General features: G+C 40.3%; 1 protein-coding gene across 3 annotated transcripts in view; it reads right to left on the bottom strand.

Moving 5' to 3' along the window:
- The window catches only part of DNAJC13 (DnaJ heat shock protein family (Hsp40) member C13), a 57,195-nt gene extending 48,596 nt beyond the window's left edge, over positions 1 to 8,599 (bottom strand). For all 3 annotated transcript variants that reach the window (XR_011698331.1, XM_071561218.1, XM_071561219.1), the window contains exons 1-2: positions 8,414 to 8,599; positions 1,204 to 1,284 (exon numbers count right to left, since the gene is read on the bottom strand). Coding sequence is in view for 2 of the 3 variants with exons in the window: in XM_071561218.1 (XP_071417319.1) it covers positions 1,204 to 1,271 (68 nt within the window). In the remaining variant the exon portion in view is untranslated. The remainder of the gene's footprint in view (positions 1 to 1,203; positions 1,285 to 8,413) is intronic.
- Positions 8,600 to 17,965: the final 9,366 nt, after the last annotated feature.

Genomic DNA, 17,965 nt, shown 5'->3' with positions numbered 1-17,965 from the left:
TATTACTACTAAAGGAAACGGTTTATTCACCCATGCTCACACAATTCCAAATGCAATGATCATAACTCAGGTAAGGCTCACTTTACACAAGTATTAGACAGAATTCTGTTAAAGTAAATATAGAATTTATTTCAGGTCAAACAAGAACCTGTCCTGGTAGAAGAAAGATTTTGCCCTCAGAATGCTGCTCAGTCCAGTCTGGACTCTGAACTTCCCAGAGAGAGCTTTAATTTTTGCTGACAAATAGGCAGGGAGCTCTTTATGTCAGAGACTGAATCCCAATGCATGGCTCTTCAAACCACAAGTGAAAGATCTATGGGTGCTGCTCCTCATATCCCATCCTCTTTCCTTCCCAATATGCCCAATCTTTGATGGGACAAATTCAGCAGACAACAAAAAAACCCGGTTTCAACTTACTAGTCAAAGAAGAGATTCAGACATCAGCTCTTTGTATGAACCTTAGAATGATGCAGTGCTTGTGCTCCCAAGGTGCAAATAACCCACCCTCTTTGTTATGTTGTTGACAGCAAGGAAAAACCCCAATTCCACAGTGCTACTATGCATGTGAAAAGCAACAAGGGGTAAGGATACCAAAGAAAGTCTTATGACACTGCAAAAAGTATGTCCAACAGCTGAATTCAGACACAGTATAACAGATATCAGTTATGGTAATTTAACGGATAGTTTTATTAGAAGTTCCCCAGCTTTGCAGACAGAAGCATCACTGAAATTCATTTTTAGATCAAAGGGCTGAAGTTTATTTCTATTAACAGAATTCTTCAGTAGTTTAATAGATAATGTATTACACAACATGTTAAGTATATATGTGGACTAGTGACCCTCATCTACATTACTACATAAGACACTATTCCTCCCCAAACCTGTTCTGAGAAGAGGCATTTCCACTTTCAGTTTAGTGCTTTACATAGTAAATTCAAGAGACTCAGAAGGTAAGTCAGCTGGTCCATTTCAGAGCTACACTGAAGTGTGGGAACATGCACACAGAAATGCTAAAATGCAATGTTTAAAATTCAAACTGATTCTAGTGAAAATACATTCAGTTCAGAAACTGATCAGCAGGAACCTTTAGTTCAATTTTCCTTCATCAGTTGCATGCACTTAAATTCAGTTACAGGAAGAAGTGTCACACAAAATATTAAAAAAACCCAAAAAACCAAAATAAACGAACTTCAAACCACTTACTTTCCCCTCCATGAATGTTTTGTTGTGTAGAAACAAGCAAGATCTCTGTTTTCTCTAATTATATTCATTCTGCGCCAAGACCTGAAAACAAAGGAGACATCCTGTTAGTATTCAGGATTTTTATTTAAAACAAAAGTTCACTGATCATCAATATGCTTCAAGACAAAAAAACTGGAGTTTTAAAAACTCAAGTCACTGCTTTATCAATTCCACATACCAAAGAAATATCTGTTAGGAATACTTAAGTTTATCAAACAATGTGTGGACTAAGTTGCACGTGAATTATTAGTTTCTCCATTGAATTTGTTACACTAGCTACTCTTTAACAATACCGGGTTGCAGCCCCTTATGCCTCACTCCACTTTTACTGCACCTTTGCACATTCACATTGAAGTGCATTTTATGTCATCTCCAGAATACTTTACTCTTGAAAACTGTTTAGTATCAAAATTATTTGAGCACCGTATATCCGTAACTCCAGCTAAGCCAAATTCCTATTGCAATTTTGAAATAAATTGCAAGAAGATATCTGGGTATTAGCTGGCTCCAGTCTCAAACAGAATTTGAAGCTGAGAAACTTACTTATCAGCTAAGCATTGTGATTAAAAAGCTGACTAAGGATCCTTCCTGTACTGTAAGCTTAAGCAATGTCACCACTAAGATCCTGACATGCTTATTTCACACGGGAAATGTGCTTATTTCCTACAGACACACGCAGGATTTAGTGAAACTTGTCCACAACTGCTTGAGTGGATCACTGCTTCAGGAGGTGCTCAGTTCTAAGCAATGCTTCTGAATAGCACCATCTTCCATTACTGAAACGGATGCATGTTCAGTACTTATGAAACTTTCCTTTTACTTCATGATTTAAGGCACTTAATCAGGGAACGTCTGCTTAAGTACAGGAGTGAAGCTGTCACGCTCAGTTCACTGCTATACTATTAGTTTTATTTTTAAATGTGTCAAAACAGGCTTCTCTGTTATTAATCACTGGTACTACTCTCAGGTTCACACCATTAAGGCAGTGCATCCCCAAAACATGAGGCACTTAGGGCAGTCTGCAAGAACTCATACAGAGCTTGCCTGAGGCAGCTCTCTAAAGCAACCCAACCCCAGTCAGTACCCCACTGAAAGGTAGATTACAGTCCCAGTTATCTTTCTACATTCAGCTAACTCTACTTGATTTGGCAAAGAAAGCTTTCTTACTGTGAGATGGATGACCTGTAACATTACCTCATTGCTAATTTCTACCCTCTACAACTCCAGGCTATTTTCTTTCTGAGCAAAGACTGCAGTGGTTATGGAGTCATGAGCATGAAGAATGGATAGCCTGATTGAAATGAACTTGAGAATTCCTTCCCTCAGGTGAAGAACCAGCACAATCATCACTACCTACTGAAGAGAACTTGAAGTACTGCCTCTGGAAAGAAAGAAAAGCAGCATTTACATGTTTTAATCTTTCAGTCAAACTTTTAGAGTTAATACTCCAATGACTTGTGGCAAGTTCAACTCTCTAAATCCAATTTTTTGAAATACAGTTTCAGGAGGGACAGGATATTCAACTGCATTTTACTACTGATTGCTGACACCTACCTGGACTTGTGCAAAACATTTGACACTGTCCTGCATGACATTCTTGCCTCTCAACAAGTGGGCCGCTCAGTGGATAGGGAATTGGCTGGATGGTTGCACTCTAGGAGCCAATAGCTCAATGTCCAAGTGGAGAACAGTGACAAGTGACATTCCTCAGAGGTCAGTATTTGCACTGGCACTGCTTTAACATCTTTGTCAGTGACATGGAGAGTGAACCCTCAGCAAGTTTGTCCATGACACCAACCTGCGTGGAGAGGTTCACAGGAGGGAAGGGACACTACCCCGAGGGACCTGGACAGGCACGAGAGAGGGGCCTGGGGGAACCTCATGAACTTCAACAAGGCCAAGTGCAAGGTCCTGCACCTGCATCAGGGCAATCCCAAGCACAAATACAGGCACAGAAAATGGCTTGAGAGCAGTTCTGAGGAGGACTTCAGGGTCTGAGTGGACAAGAAGCCTGATATGGCCCTGCAATGTGCACGCACAGCACAGACAGCCAAACATCCTGGGCTGCATCAAATCAGCATGAGCAGCAGGTCATGGACAGGGGGGGTTAGAACTAAATGTTCTTTGAGATCCTTTCCAACCCAGAGGATTCTATGACTATTCCTCAAATTTATTTCACCTGATTTAAGAACTATATTGTATTATTATTGCCATGAATAGGAATCAAAACAGAACAGTCTATCCAAACTACTTACTGTACAGAAGCACAGCTCAGGTCTGATCGTTTTGTGTTACAAAGTTATCTTTCAAAACAAAGTGCCAGACACTCAATCTTCATACCTCTCTTTCAAAGCCATTTTCTTGACATTGACTAATGTATTAGTAAAAATAAAATAAGAGGCTTATAACAAGACTAACTCCACTAAGCATGGGATTAAAAGATCTATTTATTTGTAATTCCAGTTTCACCAATACCAGACTCCTTTGACCAGCTCCATTAAGTCTCCCAAACCTGAACACCACTAGCTCTAGAATATTTAAAGCAAGATGTTCTCACAATTGGACATCTGATCTTAATAACAGAGAATTGAGAAACATATTTATGAACTACCAGCAGCCTCTAGTAATTTCAACACCAGCATCGGGATACTGATACTTGAAGTACTCTATGTTAAGTGGAAGTGACAAATTCACTGGACTTTTTAGTTTAGGTCAAAACTACTAAAATGATTCAGTTTTGATGCTTTACTCGCTACATTTCTGGACAGTGATTGTCACTATTCCTCCCACCACAGAGGCAATATACACCAAATCTAGTAACAACTATTTCTTGTACACTTTTTCCAGCAGTTTAACAGAGAGAAAGGCTAACAATAGCCTAGTGTTCTGAGCTGCTATGTGAAAGTCCAGCAATCTTTTTACAGTTGTCTCCAGTTCCACAGCAAAAGCAAGATAAAAAAGTAGCTCTTGCCAAAGACATTTTAGAAGAAACCAAGTTTTCTTCGTTCACTTGTTCTGACAGAAACAGTGTGGCCATCATTCTTACTGTACTGTCTATAATGTGATACACTGTAATTTTAGCACCTAAGACAGTATAACCATTGACTTTGCAGAACACATCAGGACTTATGACTAATCAAGTTTAGCCATACTGCCAGTGTAAGCTACAGTGGCCTGTTTAGTCATATCATACTCATTTCCTAAAATAAGTGAACATTGTTGTTACCTTTACCTCTTCTTCCTGTACTCAACGTATCTTTAAAAAGCTAACTGATTTTACACCAACATTTTGTTGAATTTGTTGTATCACTCATAAAAGCATCCATGACAATAAGGCTTCAATTTTAATAATCATCTCAAGTGTCCTGGGGTACCGAGCACTAGAAAAATCACAACTTCAGCAGTTATTTTGCACACTTGGCAGCACAGCCATGGCATATGCCATACTCATGGCACTCAAGGGTTTGATACCAGAGAAATACCCAGTTCAGCTGGCCTATTTCCACTGGAGCAGAGGCAACAAGTACTTTGGAAGTAGCAGTTTATAAACATTTTTTGTCTGTTTGAGAGAGTGCACCCATGCTGAACTCAGAGTCTGTTTAGACAATCTGAGGCTCCTGCAGGCAAAATATTGTCTCCAGCTTGCAACTTCTTCTGGGAGCCTAACTAAAGCACTCCCCCGAAATATGCCCTCGATATTTTAATCAGCTCTTTCACAGGACAGAAGTTCAGCCATACTTTTCTATTTGGTTCATTTAGTACCGTAAATAGCAGTGAAACAGCTTTGGGGGAAGAGCTGAAACCACATTTTTAATGCCTCACGTACCAGAAATAGTAACCCCTTAAACCAAGGGGCCTGAACTGCTTCCAAGACTCCCCCAGCCTCACAGTTTAAGTTATACAGAATCATAGAACAGTTTGAGTTGAAAAGGACCTTTTACATGAGCAGGTATATTACACAAGCTGCACTCAACTTGCATGCACTTTTCCATGATTTCACATTCTTCAGACAAAACTACCATCTGGGAAAACAATCTATTTCAGGAAATGGAAACAAGTCAGTCTCAAAGTAGCACTTGTGGAGTTAGAAACAAAGCTGTGACCTTGCAGGCATCAAAGCAACAGGCGTATCTGTAATTATACGTAAGTGTCCTTCAGTTTAAATAAAGTCAGAAGTTTGGATGTGGGTCCAGAGTCTAGTGCAGAACTCAGATTGACTTTTTCCTGATCATATTATTCCTCTATTACAAAACTTCCAAATCTTCCTTAAGTGAAGGTTTAACTAATGCAAAGGTAGGATTCAGAGCCTCACACAGAATTATTACTGTGCTTCAGTGGGGAGAAAGAGGAAGAGAAATGCTGATAAGAAACTGAGGTTTCTTGTTAAAAATTTATTCCAGCATGGCGCAATACAAGTTAGAATTCCTGGAAAGTCTTTACTACACAAGGAGAGATACTCATAGCAAGCTCGAGTGTGACTTCTGAGAAAAGACATACTATGAGCATAAAATAAGGAATCAACTAGAAAAAATGAGAATAAAGCACTCAAAAAAATCCCCAAGGTTCAGTTAATCTGTGGTTCTACATATTTATCTTCTAGCTTACAAGTCTGGAGCCTGATTTCCAGTCACCTACACCTCTGTAGCTTTAAAGGCATTATTTAAATAAGTGAGTCTTTCTGCACCAAAATGTTTAGCTGTCTGGGTTTCATCTGCCTCTTTCACTGCTGTCTGCACTAACTGGCAGAGTTTTACCTTCAGACAGATGCTTTTTAACAAGCACTAAACTTCTTTCTCTTCCCAGAACAGTACTCTTCTCTTAAAGTACTACAGTCTAATTTATCTGTGGAAACTGAGATTTCTTAAGCTGTTGTGCAGGAACCCTCAGTCCTTTTTGTAAGAGGAGAAAGAGGTTAAGTCCCATCAGATTCTTAGAAGAGGTTAAGTGCCTTCTGCTATCACTGCCCCAGTGATAGCAGAAATCTCACCTTCAGTGATCCAAGATCAAAACAGCCTGAGAATTATAACCTTACAACTACTAGAATTGATGGTGATGATATTAGTGTGCATCCTCCAGGTGACTACTTCCATTTCCTCACTGAGAACAGGCATTGAAGACAAAAGTGTGGAAGGTTCTGTTTTTCTTTTCCATCTACCTTAGCATTCTGAACCAATCTGATTCACCAGCTGGACAGGTGAGTATCAGACTAAAAGGGTTTACTCACTAATGGGGAGAAGTGAAAAAAGTGCTCCTTTCAGTCAGAGTTTAGCCATCTTGCCATATTTCTTCAGAATATTGTTCTATCGGTGAGGCAAGACAGTTGTTAATTTTTTTGACATGAGAGTAGATTTTTGGAAGCAGATCAAGAGGCTGAACAGTTGAAGGTTAACACCTCAAGACACAGTTGAATGCCAGCTGAAGAATTATTAAGTCAGTAAGCTTCACTTACTGAGCTTCAAACACAAGTTAAAACCAAAGTCACCTCCTCAGTCTGAAACACAGATCTGGGACTCCAGATCAATCCCCAGCTTAAAATCTGGAAACACACAGTGATTCAGTCCCTCAGGACAAATATGTATTTGGAAACTATGAAAAATACCACATGACACACAGAAGATCAAGCAATACCTATGAAATAAGTCTTTTTAGAAATGTATTCCAACAAAACTAAAATTCAGGGATAAAGTTCCTAGAAAGTCTACACCACTAAGGAACAGAAACACAGCTCTGAGTCTCCAAACACTCAGAAATTTGTAGTGAGTGGAAAAAACTGTCAGTAAGAATAGAAATGAGACAGTAGTTTCTAGTTAAGTGTTCTGGCACTTGGCTGCCTACAGCAGGCAGCAATTAGACCAAGCTGCAGATCTATGAACTGAAGCAAGCCAGAGCCAAGCAGAGTTTGCACACCTAATGAGCCTGTTATTTTGAGCTTATTCATGGGAGACTGTTAGAAGAGCATCTTCCTAACACAATCTGAAAACGAAACTCAAATCAGCAGCAATCCCGTGAAGAGCCTCCCTTCTTTCCTACACATCTCGCAACATGCAAGTTGCCAATGTAAACAACTGACTAATAACCAAGAAACAACTTTAAAGAACTTAGGTTCTAAAACAAGGAATATTTTCTGAAATTCAGTATTATTTAATCTGTGCTAAGTAACAGGAAACAAAGCAGTTATCTACTCAACTTCATCTTCTCAGACCATCACAGATGCTATTTGTGAAAGAGTACAGGATAAAAAGGGAAAATACATTTCAGATTACATTAACTTCAAAAGCAGCCACAGAGCAGAGATAAAGTGCATTAATAGGAAGTCCTCAAATCAACTTACATGCCTATGTTTCCCCTCAAGCAGAATGCTCAAACATTGCCTTAGCTTGAGAGTGCCAAGCTGAAAGGAGAAAAAACCTTCCCATGCAAACTGAAGTGCTAAGACAACATTTTTACAGGCCAGAGCTTAATCCTCAGCAGAGATACAGCTATCAAGGTGCAAGCTCCACTCCGCCCACCAGGAAAACCTGTCCCAGACACTGCTGGCAGCTCGCTGCAGACAGAACACCACTCAGAATGCTTTTCAGACTTTCAGAAAACAAAAACCAAGTCAAAAGCATCCACGGGAGAAATTCAAGCACTGTTGGAAAAATAAACACATTACGGGCAGATTTCCTGAAAGATTCATTTAGTTCTACTTATGCGCATCAGGCATACTGTTAGCACTCAAAAAAGAAATAAAATCTCATCTCTGAGCACAAATCTCCTCCACATCTCTCTCCCCCTTCATAAATTATTTCCCAAAGCATGTCATGATGGGTATATTTTTGTCTGAGGGCAGAAGGAGGTAAATAACGTGTATTTTCTTAATGGACACGCCAGCACTCATGGGAGAAAGAGGACAAGCTGTGCCCGGCGGCCACAGCAGCCGCACCAGGTGCGGGCACTCCGGGTGAGCCCCGGCAAGCTGGGGCTGGGAGGAACCCAGAGCTGCTCCGCTCGGGTGCAGGAAGCGAAGGGCTGGAGCGGCAGCACAGGCACCGCGCTGGGGACGAGGGGCGGCTCCGCCGAGGCAGCACCAGCCCCGGGGCAGGGAGCGCTGCCCCCAGCCCTGCCCGGCCCCGCGCAAGGCAGCGGGGCCGCCCCCTCACCTCCCCTCCCCGCCGCCGCCGGACTTTACCTGGCCGGGGAGCCTGCGCTGCCCAGACCTGCCCCACCAGCAGTGCACTCGCTGTCCCAGCGATCGGGGCGGTCGCCCCGCAGCCGGCCGGGGGCGGCAGCCGCTACTCCGCTCCCGCCGCCTCAGAGCCTGGCGCTGGAGGCCGCCATCTTAGCGCGGGCAGCGACACCGCCCCCGGCGCAGCCGCCGTGCGGTCACGGGACGCGGTCACCTGACGGGCCCGCCCCGCCTCGCCCGGCCTCCTCTCTTTCCTTCTCCTTACTTCTCTCTTTCCTCCCCTCCCTCCTTCCTTCCCACCCACCCTCGCCCTCTGCCCTGCCCTGCCCTGCCCTGCTCTGCCCTGCTCTTCGGGGAGCGCCTCCCCGCGCACGCGCCGAGGCGCCCGGGGCAAAGGGGCGCTCTCCATTCCCTTCAGGAATGTCCCTCGCCCTCCTCCTCCTCCCGCCCGGGCCTATGCGCCGGCCAGCCGGGAAAAGGGCGTGTCGAACAATCAAAACCACGCTTTTTAATTGTCAGTCGTGTCATTTGTGCGGTTTTAGGAGTAATGTTAAGTGCTGCTGGGGCTGAATCCCTGCGCTGTGTGGTCAGCGGGACCAGCCTCGGGAGCGCTGACGGGACCGGAGCGCCCCAACTTCCCCAAGGGCTGTACCCAAAGTGTGGCAATTCCATGGCAGCGTTGTAACATCTTAAAATTCTCCATGAATTTTATATTTCATGAATACTGCGAGTACTTTAATATTTTGAAACACGACTTGCATCAGAACGTGGTCTTGCCACGGCCTTCCCTTTAAAATAGTGACATTAGAGTGTACAGATGGAGAGAGAAATGACAAATTGTAACTGGAACTAACTATTTGGGAGAGAAAAAGATCACAATCACGTGCAGTCAATTGCTCTTTTTAAAATACTGTTTTCTTTGTCATAAACTATTGTGTCTTACATTTTACACGAGATACTTTAAATACTAGTAAGTCAAGTCATTCTTTTGATAACTCCAGTTCTCTGAATGTGGGACACCATGGTAAAATAGCGCTAATGGGAAAATAACATTACCTTTGGGAAGCTGAGAAACTGCTTTTGGTTACAGAACTTCCAGAGGGGTGGGACAAAAAAAGATTTAATGTTTTATTAACATACTAGGAATTGCAGAAATCTAATTTCAGAGGGAGGTTGCAGGACTCAGAAGAGTTTCTCTGGCTGAGTGCATGGAACAGTTTTTGGACAGGCTTGGAGCAATTTATGGGTTTGTTGATTAGTTGGCTCAGATGATTTTTTGTTCAGGGAGTTTATATTTTGTCTTAGTACTATTTTTGTGGTGTTAATATAGGTAGGTAAAACACATCAAGTAAAGCAACAGCTTGTTAGATGTTTATTACTTGAAAACAATGTCATTTCTATAATAGTGTTTAAAAAGTAGTAGTCAATAATTTCATAGATTTTAATTAGACAGCAGAGATTACGTTTCAGTGTATTTATTCAGCCCAAGCTAGTATTTCAGTAACTGTGTTTCCCTCTATTTTTGGACATGCTTTTGTCTAAGTAGTGATGTGAACTTTGATTGTAATGTAAACAACTGGTGAAAGAAAAGGAGGACACAGATTGAGTGAGAAAATAGGAGAGAAAGTGACGTAATGATTTTGAAATTATTATTCAGAGAAAAAGCAAACAAAGTTTTGATGCCTTCTTGAAAGATAAAATATTATATTGCTTCAATCCAGTTTGGAGAAGCAAACTCATTTCCTCTACATCTTTCATATGGAGTGCTGCAAATGTCAATCTGACCTTGGCTGTTTAATACTTTCATTTCCAAAAGAGTTCAGGCCACTTCCAATCTAGAGAGCAAGGACTCTCCTTACCATCCTATTATTGAAATCTGGAAGGAATGAAGAGTTCTGGTCCACTGCTAAATAATGAATACTCCACTGGCTATTTCTGTGACCAGCGCCTGTTCTGCCAAGCTGTGCTTTGGGATGGCTGAATTCTTCAAGCACCTCAGTACAGACACAGGGGAGAGGCAACGCTGAGATTCTCTGCAGCAACAGTAAATGCAATGACTGTAAATACAACCTATAATAGTAGGGATCCTAGTGTTTTTAAAGCAGAGGTATTGTGTTTTATAGCAATAACAAAGATCAAGGTTTTACGTAGCCTGCAAGCAGCAAGGAAAGGACAAATTAACTTCCTTTCTTAATACTGTTCCTAATGATAGGACAGAACTTTTTGTCATCTGTTTAGAGAAAGGAGAGATTCTCCCACCCTTCCTTGTCTTACAAGTAATTAAGTTCCTACTAGAATTGGGAATAGTTACTTCTTCACAATATGTTTACAATGTTGGAGGGTACAGGACCATCCACTCTGAGATTAACTACTGTTTTTCTGCCATGAAATAATGAGGATCTATCCAGGCTTCTTAAAGGCTGTGTCTAAGTGGTGTACCACAGCTTAGTATAAATTTAGGATAATTAGGAGGAAATATACTTAATAATTGTAATTTTTATTTGACCAAGTAACAATAATAATAATCCTTTAATCCTTTGATGACTAATTATAGGACTTGAGTGAGAGAGGATAACAGAAAGATTTGTGAAAGGGACAAAGGGAAGGTAAACATGCAAGTCCCACCTGAGACAAATTGAATACCATGCCTTTGAAAACCTCTGTCCTGAATCTTGTCACTTTTACTCCTAAGTTGTGGCAGATACCAAAATGCAGGTTATACAGAGGGCCTTCTGGAAATCAGATCCACATTGCTGCATCAGTCTGTGTTCCACTCTTTGTTATCCCAAAGACACATTAAGACAATTTGCCAGCAGTTCAAAGCTCACATCAAATTTTTATGTATCATGACATGTTTTGTCTAAAAATAAATGCAGGTAGTGTTGATAATTTATCTTCTCTGTGCCATTAATTAAAGGAAACTTCTGGATGCTCCCCATTAATAATTCTGAAATTCCTGATGGACTTGTTAAATGATAACTTGTTTGTTATCTCAGCTAAGAGCTTGCTAATAACTGTAGCTTGGTCTAATTAGCTCCATGATAAATTTTGTTGAATTATTAATAAGCATCCTCAGTAAATTGATTCATGCCAGTCTCTATTCATATTCATGGCATTCCTTTGGGCTACAATAACTCCTCTTCTGTTTGGATAATCCTTTCATCTTGGCAGCAACGTGTGTGCCGTAAGGGCTCCTATAACAGCCTTTGATCATCCACCTATAGCCTTGTGTAACACGGTCTTTTTGCTGTGTCTTTGGAAAGTAGTTACAGATTATCTTTTAACTCTTTTGCCTTCCAATAGATAGGTTCCAATATTAGTTGCAATCCAGTTTTAGTAGTTTATGTGGGTACATCTGGTGTAAGGAAAGTGAATATAACAGATTTACTTAATATCTCAGATGTCATTCATAGTGAAATAAGTCTTTTCATGGACTTAAATGATGATGCACAATGATGTAAGAGCTACTAAGAGAATGACATTATTTTTAAAAAGCGTGGTTATATTTTTATAAAGGAAAAAGTAAAGGAGAAATGTATTGTTTATTGCATTTAAAAGAAAATAGCAACCATTTCATAGAGCGAATCTTTAACTACCTTCTCTTTTGACTGCATTTAGCCAGGTTGTACACATCTGAAGAGACTCTGTACTTATATGTTCAGTGAAAACCTTGATAAAATACGACAGTGAAAACTTCCATATACTTCTTTCATCATGGGGATGCTTCAGCTTAGCATTGCAAGTCTGCTTAAGGTAAACTGCTCTTTGAAATGTCTGGCTCTTGGGGACCATTTTGTGACAGAAGGTACTGCAGATCTCCCAGTCAGTGTTTGTTTCCACTGTTGACACACAGCCCATGCAGTGGAATGGTCTGAAACCCAGAGAGGCGTTCAAGAAACAGTAGACTCTGAGAAAGGCAAGGGGCCTAAGCACAGGGAAAATTGAAATATAGAAAAATAAGACCATAAAAACTTGGAACATAGGAAAAGAAGACCAGAACTAGAGAGCTAAGGCTAATGTGGTACGAGTGGGTTTTGCGTTTGGGAATCATAGGATGGATAAAGGTCTGGAACAGCTGAGGGAGAAGGGTGTGGTGATCAGTCAGCTCTGACAGGCCAGACCTGAGAACTGGGAAGATAGGAAGTGCTGTAAGGCTATGATTCTGGAAAACTTTACTGTGAATGGAACAAGTTCTTATGTAGGGAGAAAAGGACTTCTCAAGAAGACTGGTACAGACAACTCACAGAAGAGGGAAATAAAAAGAAGAGTAAGAAAATACCTTGAAATACTTAGATCTGGCATAGGGAAACAATGGTACAAGTAGCTGAGGAGAAGGACTGGGAATGTCTAGGGAAGGAGACAAGGACCAAACTGAGGAATAGAAGCTGAATCAACATAGGGTGCTAGGATAATTCAAATGTAGAACCAATGAGCAGGAGAAAGGGCTTAGCAGAGCAACAGGCTGAAAAACACAGGACAAAAGAGGCAGTACCCACAATCGTCTGCTGAACTAGAAACCACGGTTTCTCCAGGATAACTCAGGAAACCTAATACCCATAGGTATTTAATATCCTCTCTAGTAGATGCCAACTTAATTCTTTTAGTTACTGTTAATACTCTTGTGTTGCAGTTGTAGTATATGATATAATCCCACATCATAATTATGTGGGTTTTTAAAATCTACCCAGAGAATTATACATTTGCACATGTAAACAACTATGCAATATTGACATTGTAAAACCAAAAGTATCTGAGAGTTAAAAAGTTCCAGAAGATTGGGATTGCCTTTGCAAATAGTTGCATGCTTATGTACCATGTTTTTCCATGGGAACTTTGCCTTATTCACTCCCTGAGATGAAAGGACTCATTGAATCCACATGCATGTTCCATTCACATTGCTCAGTTTGTTGGCCCAAGATTTATTTAGTGTCTGCTATACCAACTCTATTATTCAAGCTTCAGATTTACTAATTTCTATACTGACATTCTGTGACATTCCTCAGACCTCTGAGTGCTCTAGGAGTATGAATTAATTTATTTTCACAACATGCTTCTGCTTTTAATATTTGACTAGTTGAAAGTACATTAATGTTTCTTTTTTTTTGTATAGTTTTGCATATAATTTCCAAGTATCCCAGCACAGCCTTTAAAAATTATGTACTTTTTAGCAGAAACACACTTCTCCTGTGGAGAAAATAAAAAAAAAAAAAGGCAGCAAAATTGCTCTTTGATCTCTCCCTGTCTCTCTTTATGGGAAGGAGAACCAAAACAGATGACAGTGAACCTTGCAGGCTTAGTCAATGTATTGATCTAGGTGACTGTGTGTCATATCAGGTTTTACATGTCTTATTTATTTGAGGACATGCTCCTATCTTATGAAATTCACATACTTAAGACATTGAATTGTCAGCTTCTTTGTCAATTTTTTTGTTAAACATTGCTTCTTACTGAAACAGCTAAGTTAAATTTAAATGCTAGCTCAGGAGTAGGAATGCTACTAATTTGAGAAACTGGACATTGACAGAGTGGCCAAGATTTATGTTCAGCAATTAGTGTAACAAAAAAAATTTAAAAAAAAATTTAAAAAGTGACTTTGAGCACTCAGGTGTTTCAGGAGCAGAGTGAATTATTGGGACAGTGAAAAAATTCAGTCAGAAATTTTTTAGTAGAATTGCTCAGAATTTGGTCATCTAAATCAAAAGGACATCTGAAAAACAAATAACAGGTTTTCTGCTTATGCAAAACAGTCTTCAGTCAGCGAGAGTTATGAAGTCACTTACATACTCTTGACTCCCCACTGCAGCCTATACAGCATGTAGCTAAAAAGTAAGCACTAATTCTGTGATTCCCTAGCCTGGGGAAAAATCCCGGAATTGGAAATGAGTGAGATTATAAAGCCCAATGGAAATAATTGTGGACAAAGCAACAAAGGACTTCTTTACCTTGCCCACAGTGCCTTAGAGAATCAGAAAAGTCCTTGCTATTTTCCGAGAGTAAGAATGTTCCTGTTAATATCCAGTCTTCCATCAAAAATTGTTCATGAAGAGCAGAGGAAGATTATGATGACATATCTTGCAGACCAAGACTTTGAAATTACAGCCTTGTGAAAGAATGTGAATCATAAAAAAAATCTTTCCTTTTTCCTTTATTTTTTAAACGTTCCCATTGTCCGTTACTGTGCTGTTCACCATTTAGAATGACTGGTAGCTGAGAAATCCAGACTAGCCATTCATGAATGATACATCTGCAAGGTGGTTTTGCAAAAACAAAAGCACATTTTGTGGCCTAATAACATTCCCCAACTCTTAATTCGTCTGTGAATAGATCACTGCCCATAACAGCAGAAGGATGAAAAGGCTTCTGGCTGAAAGATCTAAGTTGCATAGTATGTCAAAGTTGTATTGTTTTTATAACCATTTAATCTTAAGCATTTTCTATATACCAGTGACAGCCCCCACCTCAACACCAGTTAATCACCTATATGCAGGATCCACAAGTAGAACACATTTTCATGATGAATTTAAAGAAATGTATTTTGGTTTCATAAAAGTTCAATTAAGCGACATAATTTAATAATAAAACAAAGAGTGTAATTATCTGTTTACTGGCAGACAGGCAGTCCACGTTAGTTTGAAAGCTGTTTTGCTGAGCTGTGTTCAACTTTTCAAAGCCTTCAGTTGTTTCATTATGAGATTTCACCAGACACCCCTGGCTCCACCGTGGCACAGAAAATGTGATGCTCAGCATCTGCTGCTTTCCAGATTTTGGATGGTGCTGCTTAGTATCCACCCCTGCTTTTCAAAGAAACAGTTTACAACTACTTCAAAGGTTAGTATAGCCTTGTGTATATGTGATTTCTGGTATGCACATCTTAATAGGCAACTTAAGCTGCTCTCTCCCCACCCCATCCCTTTTTGCCATGGAAAACTGAAAATTAGTGACTTTACTTTTGCCTCACTTCAGTCAGAATACATAAAAATCATCATCAATGGTATTTTAAACTATATTCATATGTGTAGCTTTACATCTTGGTGTTAACTTTCCACTACAAAGAATGGCCCACAAAGCCACCCTGTCCCTGGATAGCAGAGCTGGCGTGTCACACACTGATGGCACAAAGTGCATCTGATTTAACTGGTATTAAAACCTGAAACTCCTAATGAAGAGAGGAAAAGCCTTGATCCTAGGAGCTGTGCCACCTCCCCGATGCAGGCAGATCTCAGATCTGAAAGGTCATGCACAATTATCCCGGAGTCCTGGACTCTGGATCTCCAAATAATGGCCAACATAATGCAGGCTCTCCCTTTCCCTCTGACAGCTTTCAGGAGTTGATATCAGTGTACTACTGGAGTCCTTGACAGCCATTGCATCAGGCTTGTGTTGTGATTTCAGCATAATGTTGCATCACTCTTCTAAATAAAAGTACAATGTAATGTCAAATATCTGCAAATAAGTAATTCCGGTATTAAAACATTAAAGCCTCCTGTCATCTCAGGTGTGTTGGGTGGACCAGAGCCTGGAGGGAGGCAGCCACCAAGTCTCCTTGGTACTACAAAGCCAACAAGCTGCAGCTGGCCCACAAGTCACTGACCTCCTTGTCCCTATAGTAGTACAAAGGAGACCTGGAGCAAGCAGGATCCAGGCAGAGGTAAGTGGCTGTTGTCATTTGGGTTGTCACTGAGGAGGCTCTTTGCTCTTTGCTGAACCATGGGCCTGATCATTCAGCTTGTCAGGAAAAGGCAGCAAATCAAGACATTGTCTTTGGCACATGAATAACTGTTGGTGCACATGCAAATAATGACATGGTGGAGCCCATGGAAAAAAATAAAGTGATTGAGCCTACGGGGGTGGGCTCACTGATCTTCCCTATAGGCATAGTCTCACCCTCACTGTTCACAGGCAAGAGGTCTGGTCATTTATGTGAGAAATGTATTAAGCTCTCTGTGCAACACCAGTGATCACTGGTGCTGGTCTGAATGAGAGTGGGGCATATTACTAAGCAACATACCCTCTCCTTGGAGGAAGGCTCTGAAGAGCTGGGCAGAGGTGCTTATAAAGCTCATGAAATGAGCTGTTTACAGGGATAATTGGATTACATCCACATAAACAACAGAAGCAGAGTGCAGTATTACACTGCAATAATGCTAAACTGCATTGCAAACCACAGATACAGAGAAGCAAATAGATTGCCTTTCCTCTGTTGTTGAATGACATCTGCAATGTAAGAATGCTGGACACAGTGAATCATAGAAAGAGCATCAGTCAGCATGATTTCAAGCTCTTTCCCATTTCCTGTAATAAGCAGAAGCAAGTTATTTAGAAATTTCTGGTTTCTTTTGAGTTGGTAGATATTTTTATTAGGTCTTTACAGTTTCACCTTTGTTTTCCTCATGCTGTCAGTGGTTTTATTTCTGTCATTATGGCTGAATCATGAGATCCCTTTCCAATTTCTCAGTATTGCAGAGATATCAATATTTCAGCTTCTGATGATGAAAGAGTATTTCACCTTTCATTTCCAGATCACTGGGTCATTTGGCCGAATTAATGGAAACAGAAGTAGATGAATCTGAGCAAGCACAACAAGCAAGGCAGAAATGCACGCAGTGAGTTAACACCCCTTCTAGCATCCATTTCAGGCAGTGTATTATCCATATTAACTTCCCACACTTTCTGCTTTGCTTTGACACAGATCGTGACCACCAAATGGTATATAAAGCATATGCTGTTGTTTTTTAAGCATAAGCATATGGATACTTATGTAATCATATTTAGTGCTAGTTTGTTTTTTGGCCAAATTTCGCTGAACTTCTGCTGTCCCATTTTTAGTAAATGGCAGAGAGGCATATAAGAGAAGAAACATGAATATATCCTTATTTACACCTCTTAATTTCTGGAAAACAGTAAGTTATCATTGTATCATACCATTAAAACAATTTAGATTATATGAATTAATCAGATGTTTGAGAAATTACTTAACAGTGAACTGAAATTAGCTAGTGTGCTTATTTAATTGTTTGGTTCACAAGTTAAGTGCTATCCACATGAGAGGAGGATAGACTGAGTTTAAAAATGTGTGAACTGTCCCTCAATTAAGGTGATGTTATAGCAGCCATGAAAAGAACCATGTTCTTTATCCTACAAACACAGAATTCTTTGTTTTTCTGTCTTCAGTCCAAATTCCATTCTGAAAGGAGAAATATATTTCCCTACTGGAGTGTCAAGAATAACATTCCTGAATATATAAACCAATTTCATAAGTGCTTGAGCTTTTTACTGATACTTCTCGCCCGCAATCTGCAAAACAAGTGATTTGTTAGCAAAAAAGGCCCTGAGCCTTTTTTGAACTGAGCATGTTCAAAGTGAATCTTTTATGAAGAGGTAATTATTTGCATAACACCACATAGGCTGATTAATTACTTCAATGTGAATCTTATGATCTGAAGTGACCTGACCCCTGCAAGAAAACTTTTCTATGCACAAATAGGATCAAAACCAATGAGGTATACAACATATTTTATACAGAAGTAGCCTAAAACTGAATTGTTAGTTTATTGT

This window comes from Pithys albifrons, chromosome 7 (genome assembly GCF_047495875.1).
Source record: "Pithys albifrons albifrons isolate INPA30051 chromosome 7, PitAlb_v1, whole genome shotgun sequence".
NCBI lineage: Eukaryota > Metazoa > Chordata > Aves > Passeriformes > Thamnophilidae > Pithys > Pithys albifrons.
The sequence above is the reverse complement of the archived record's forward strand: the minus strand, read 5'-3'. Positions and strand labels throughout refer to the sequence as shown.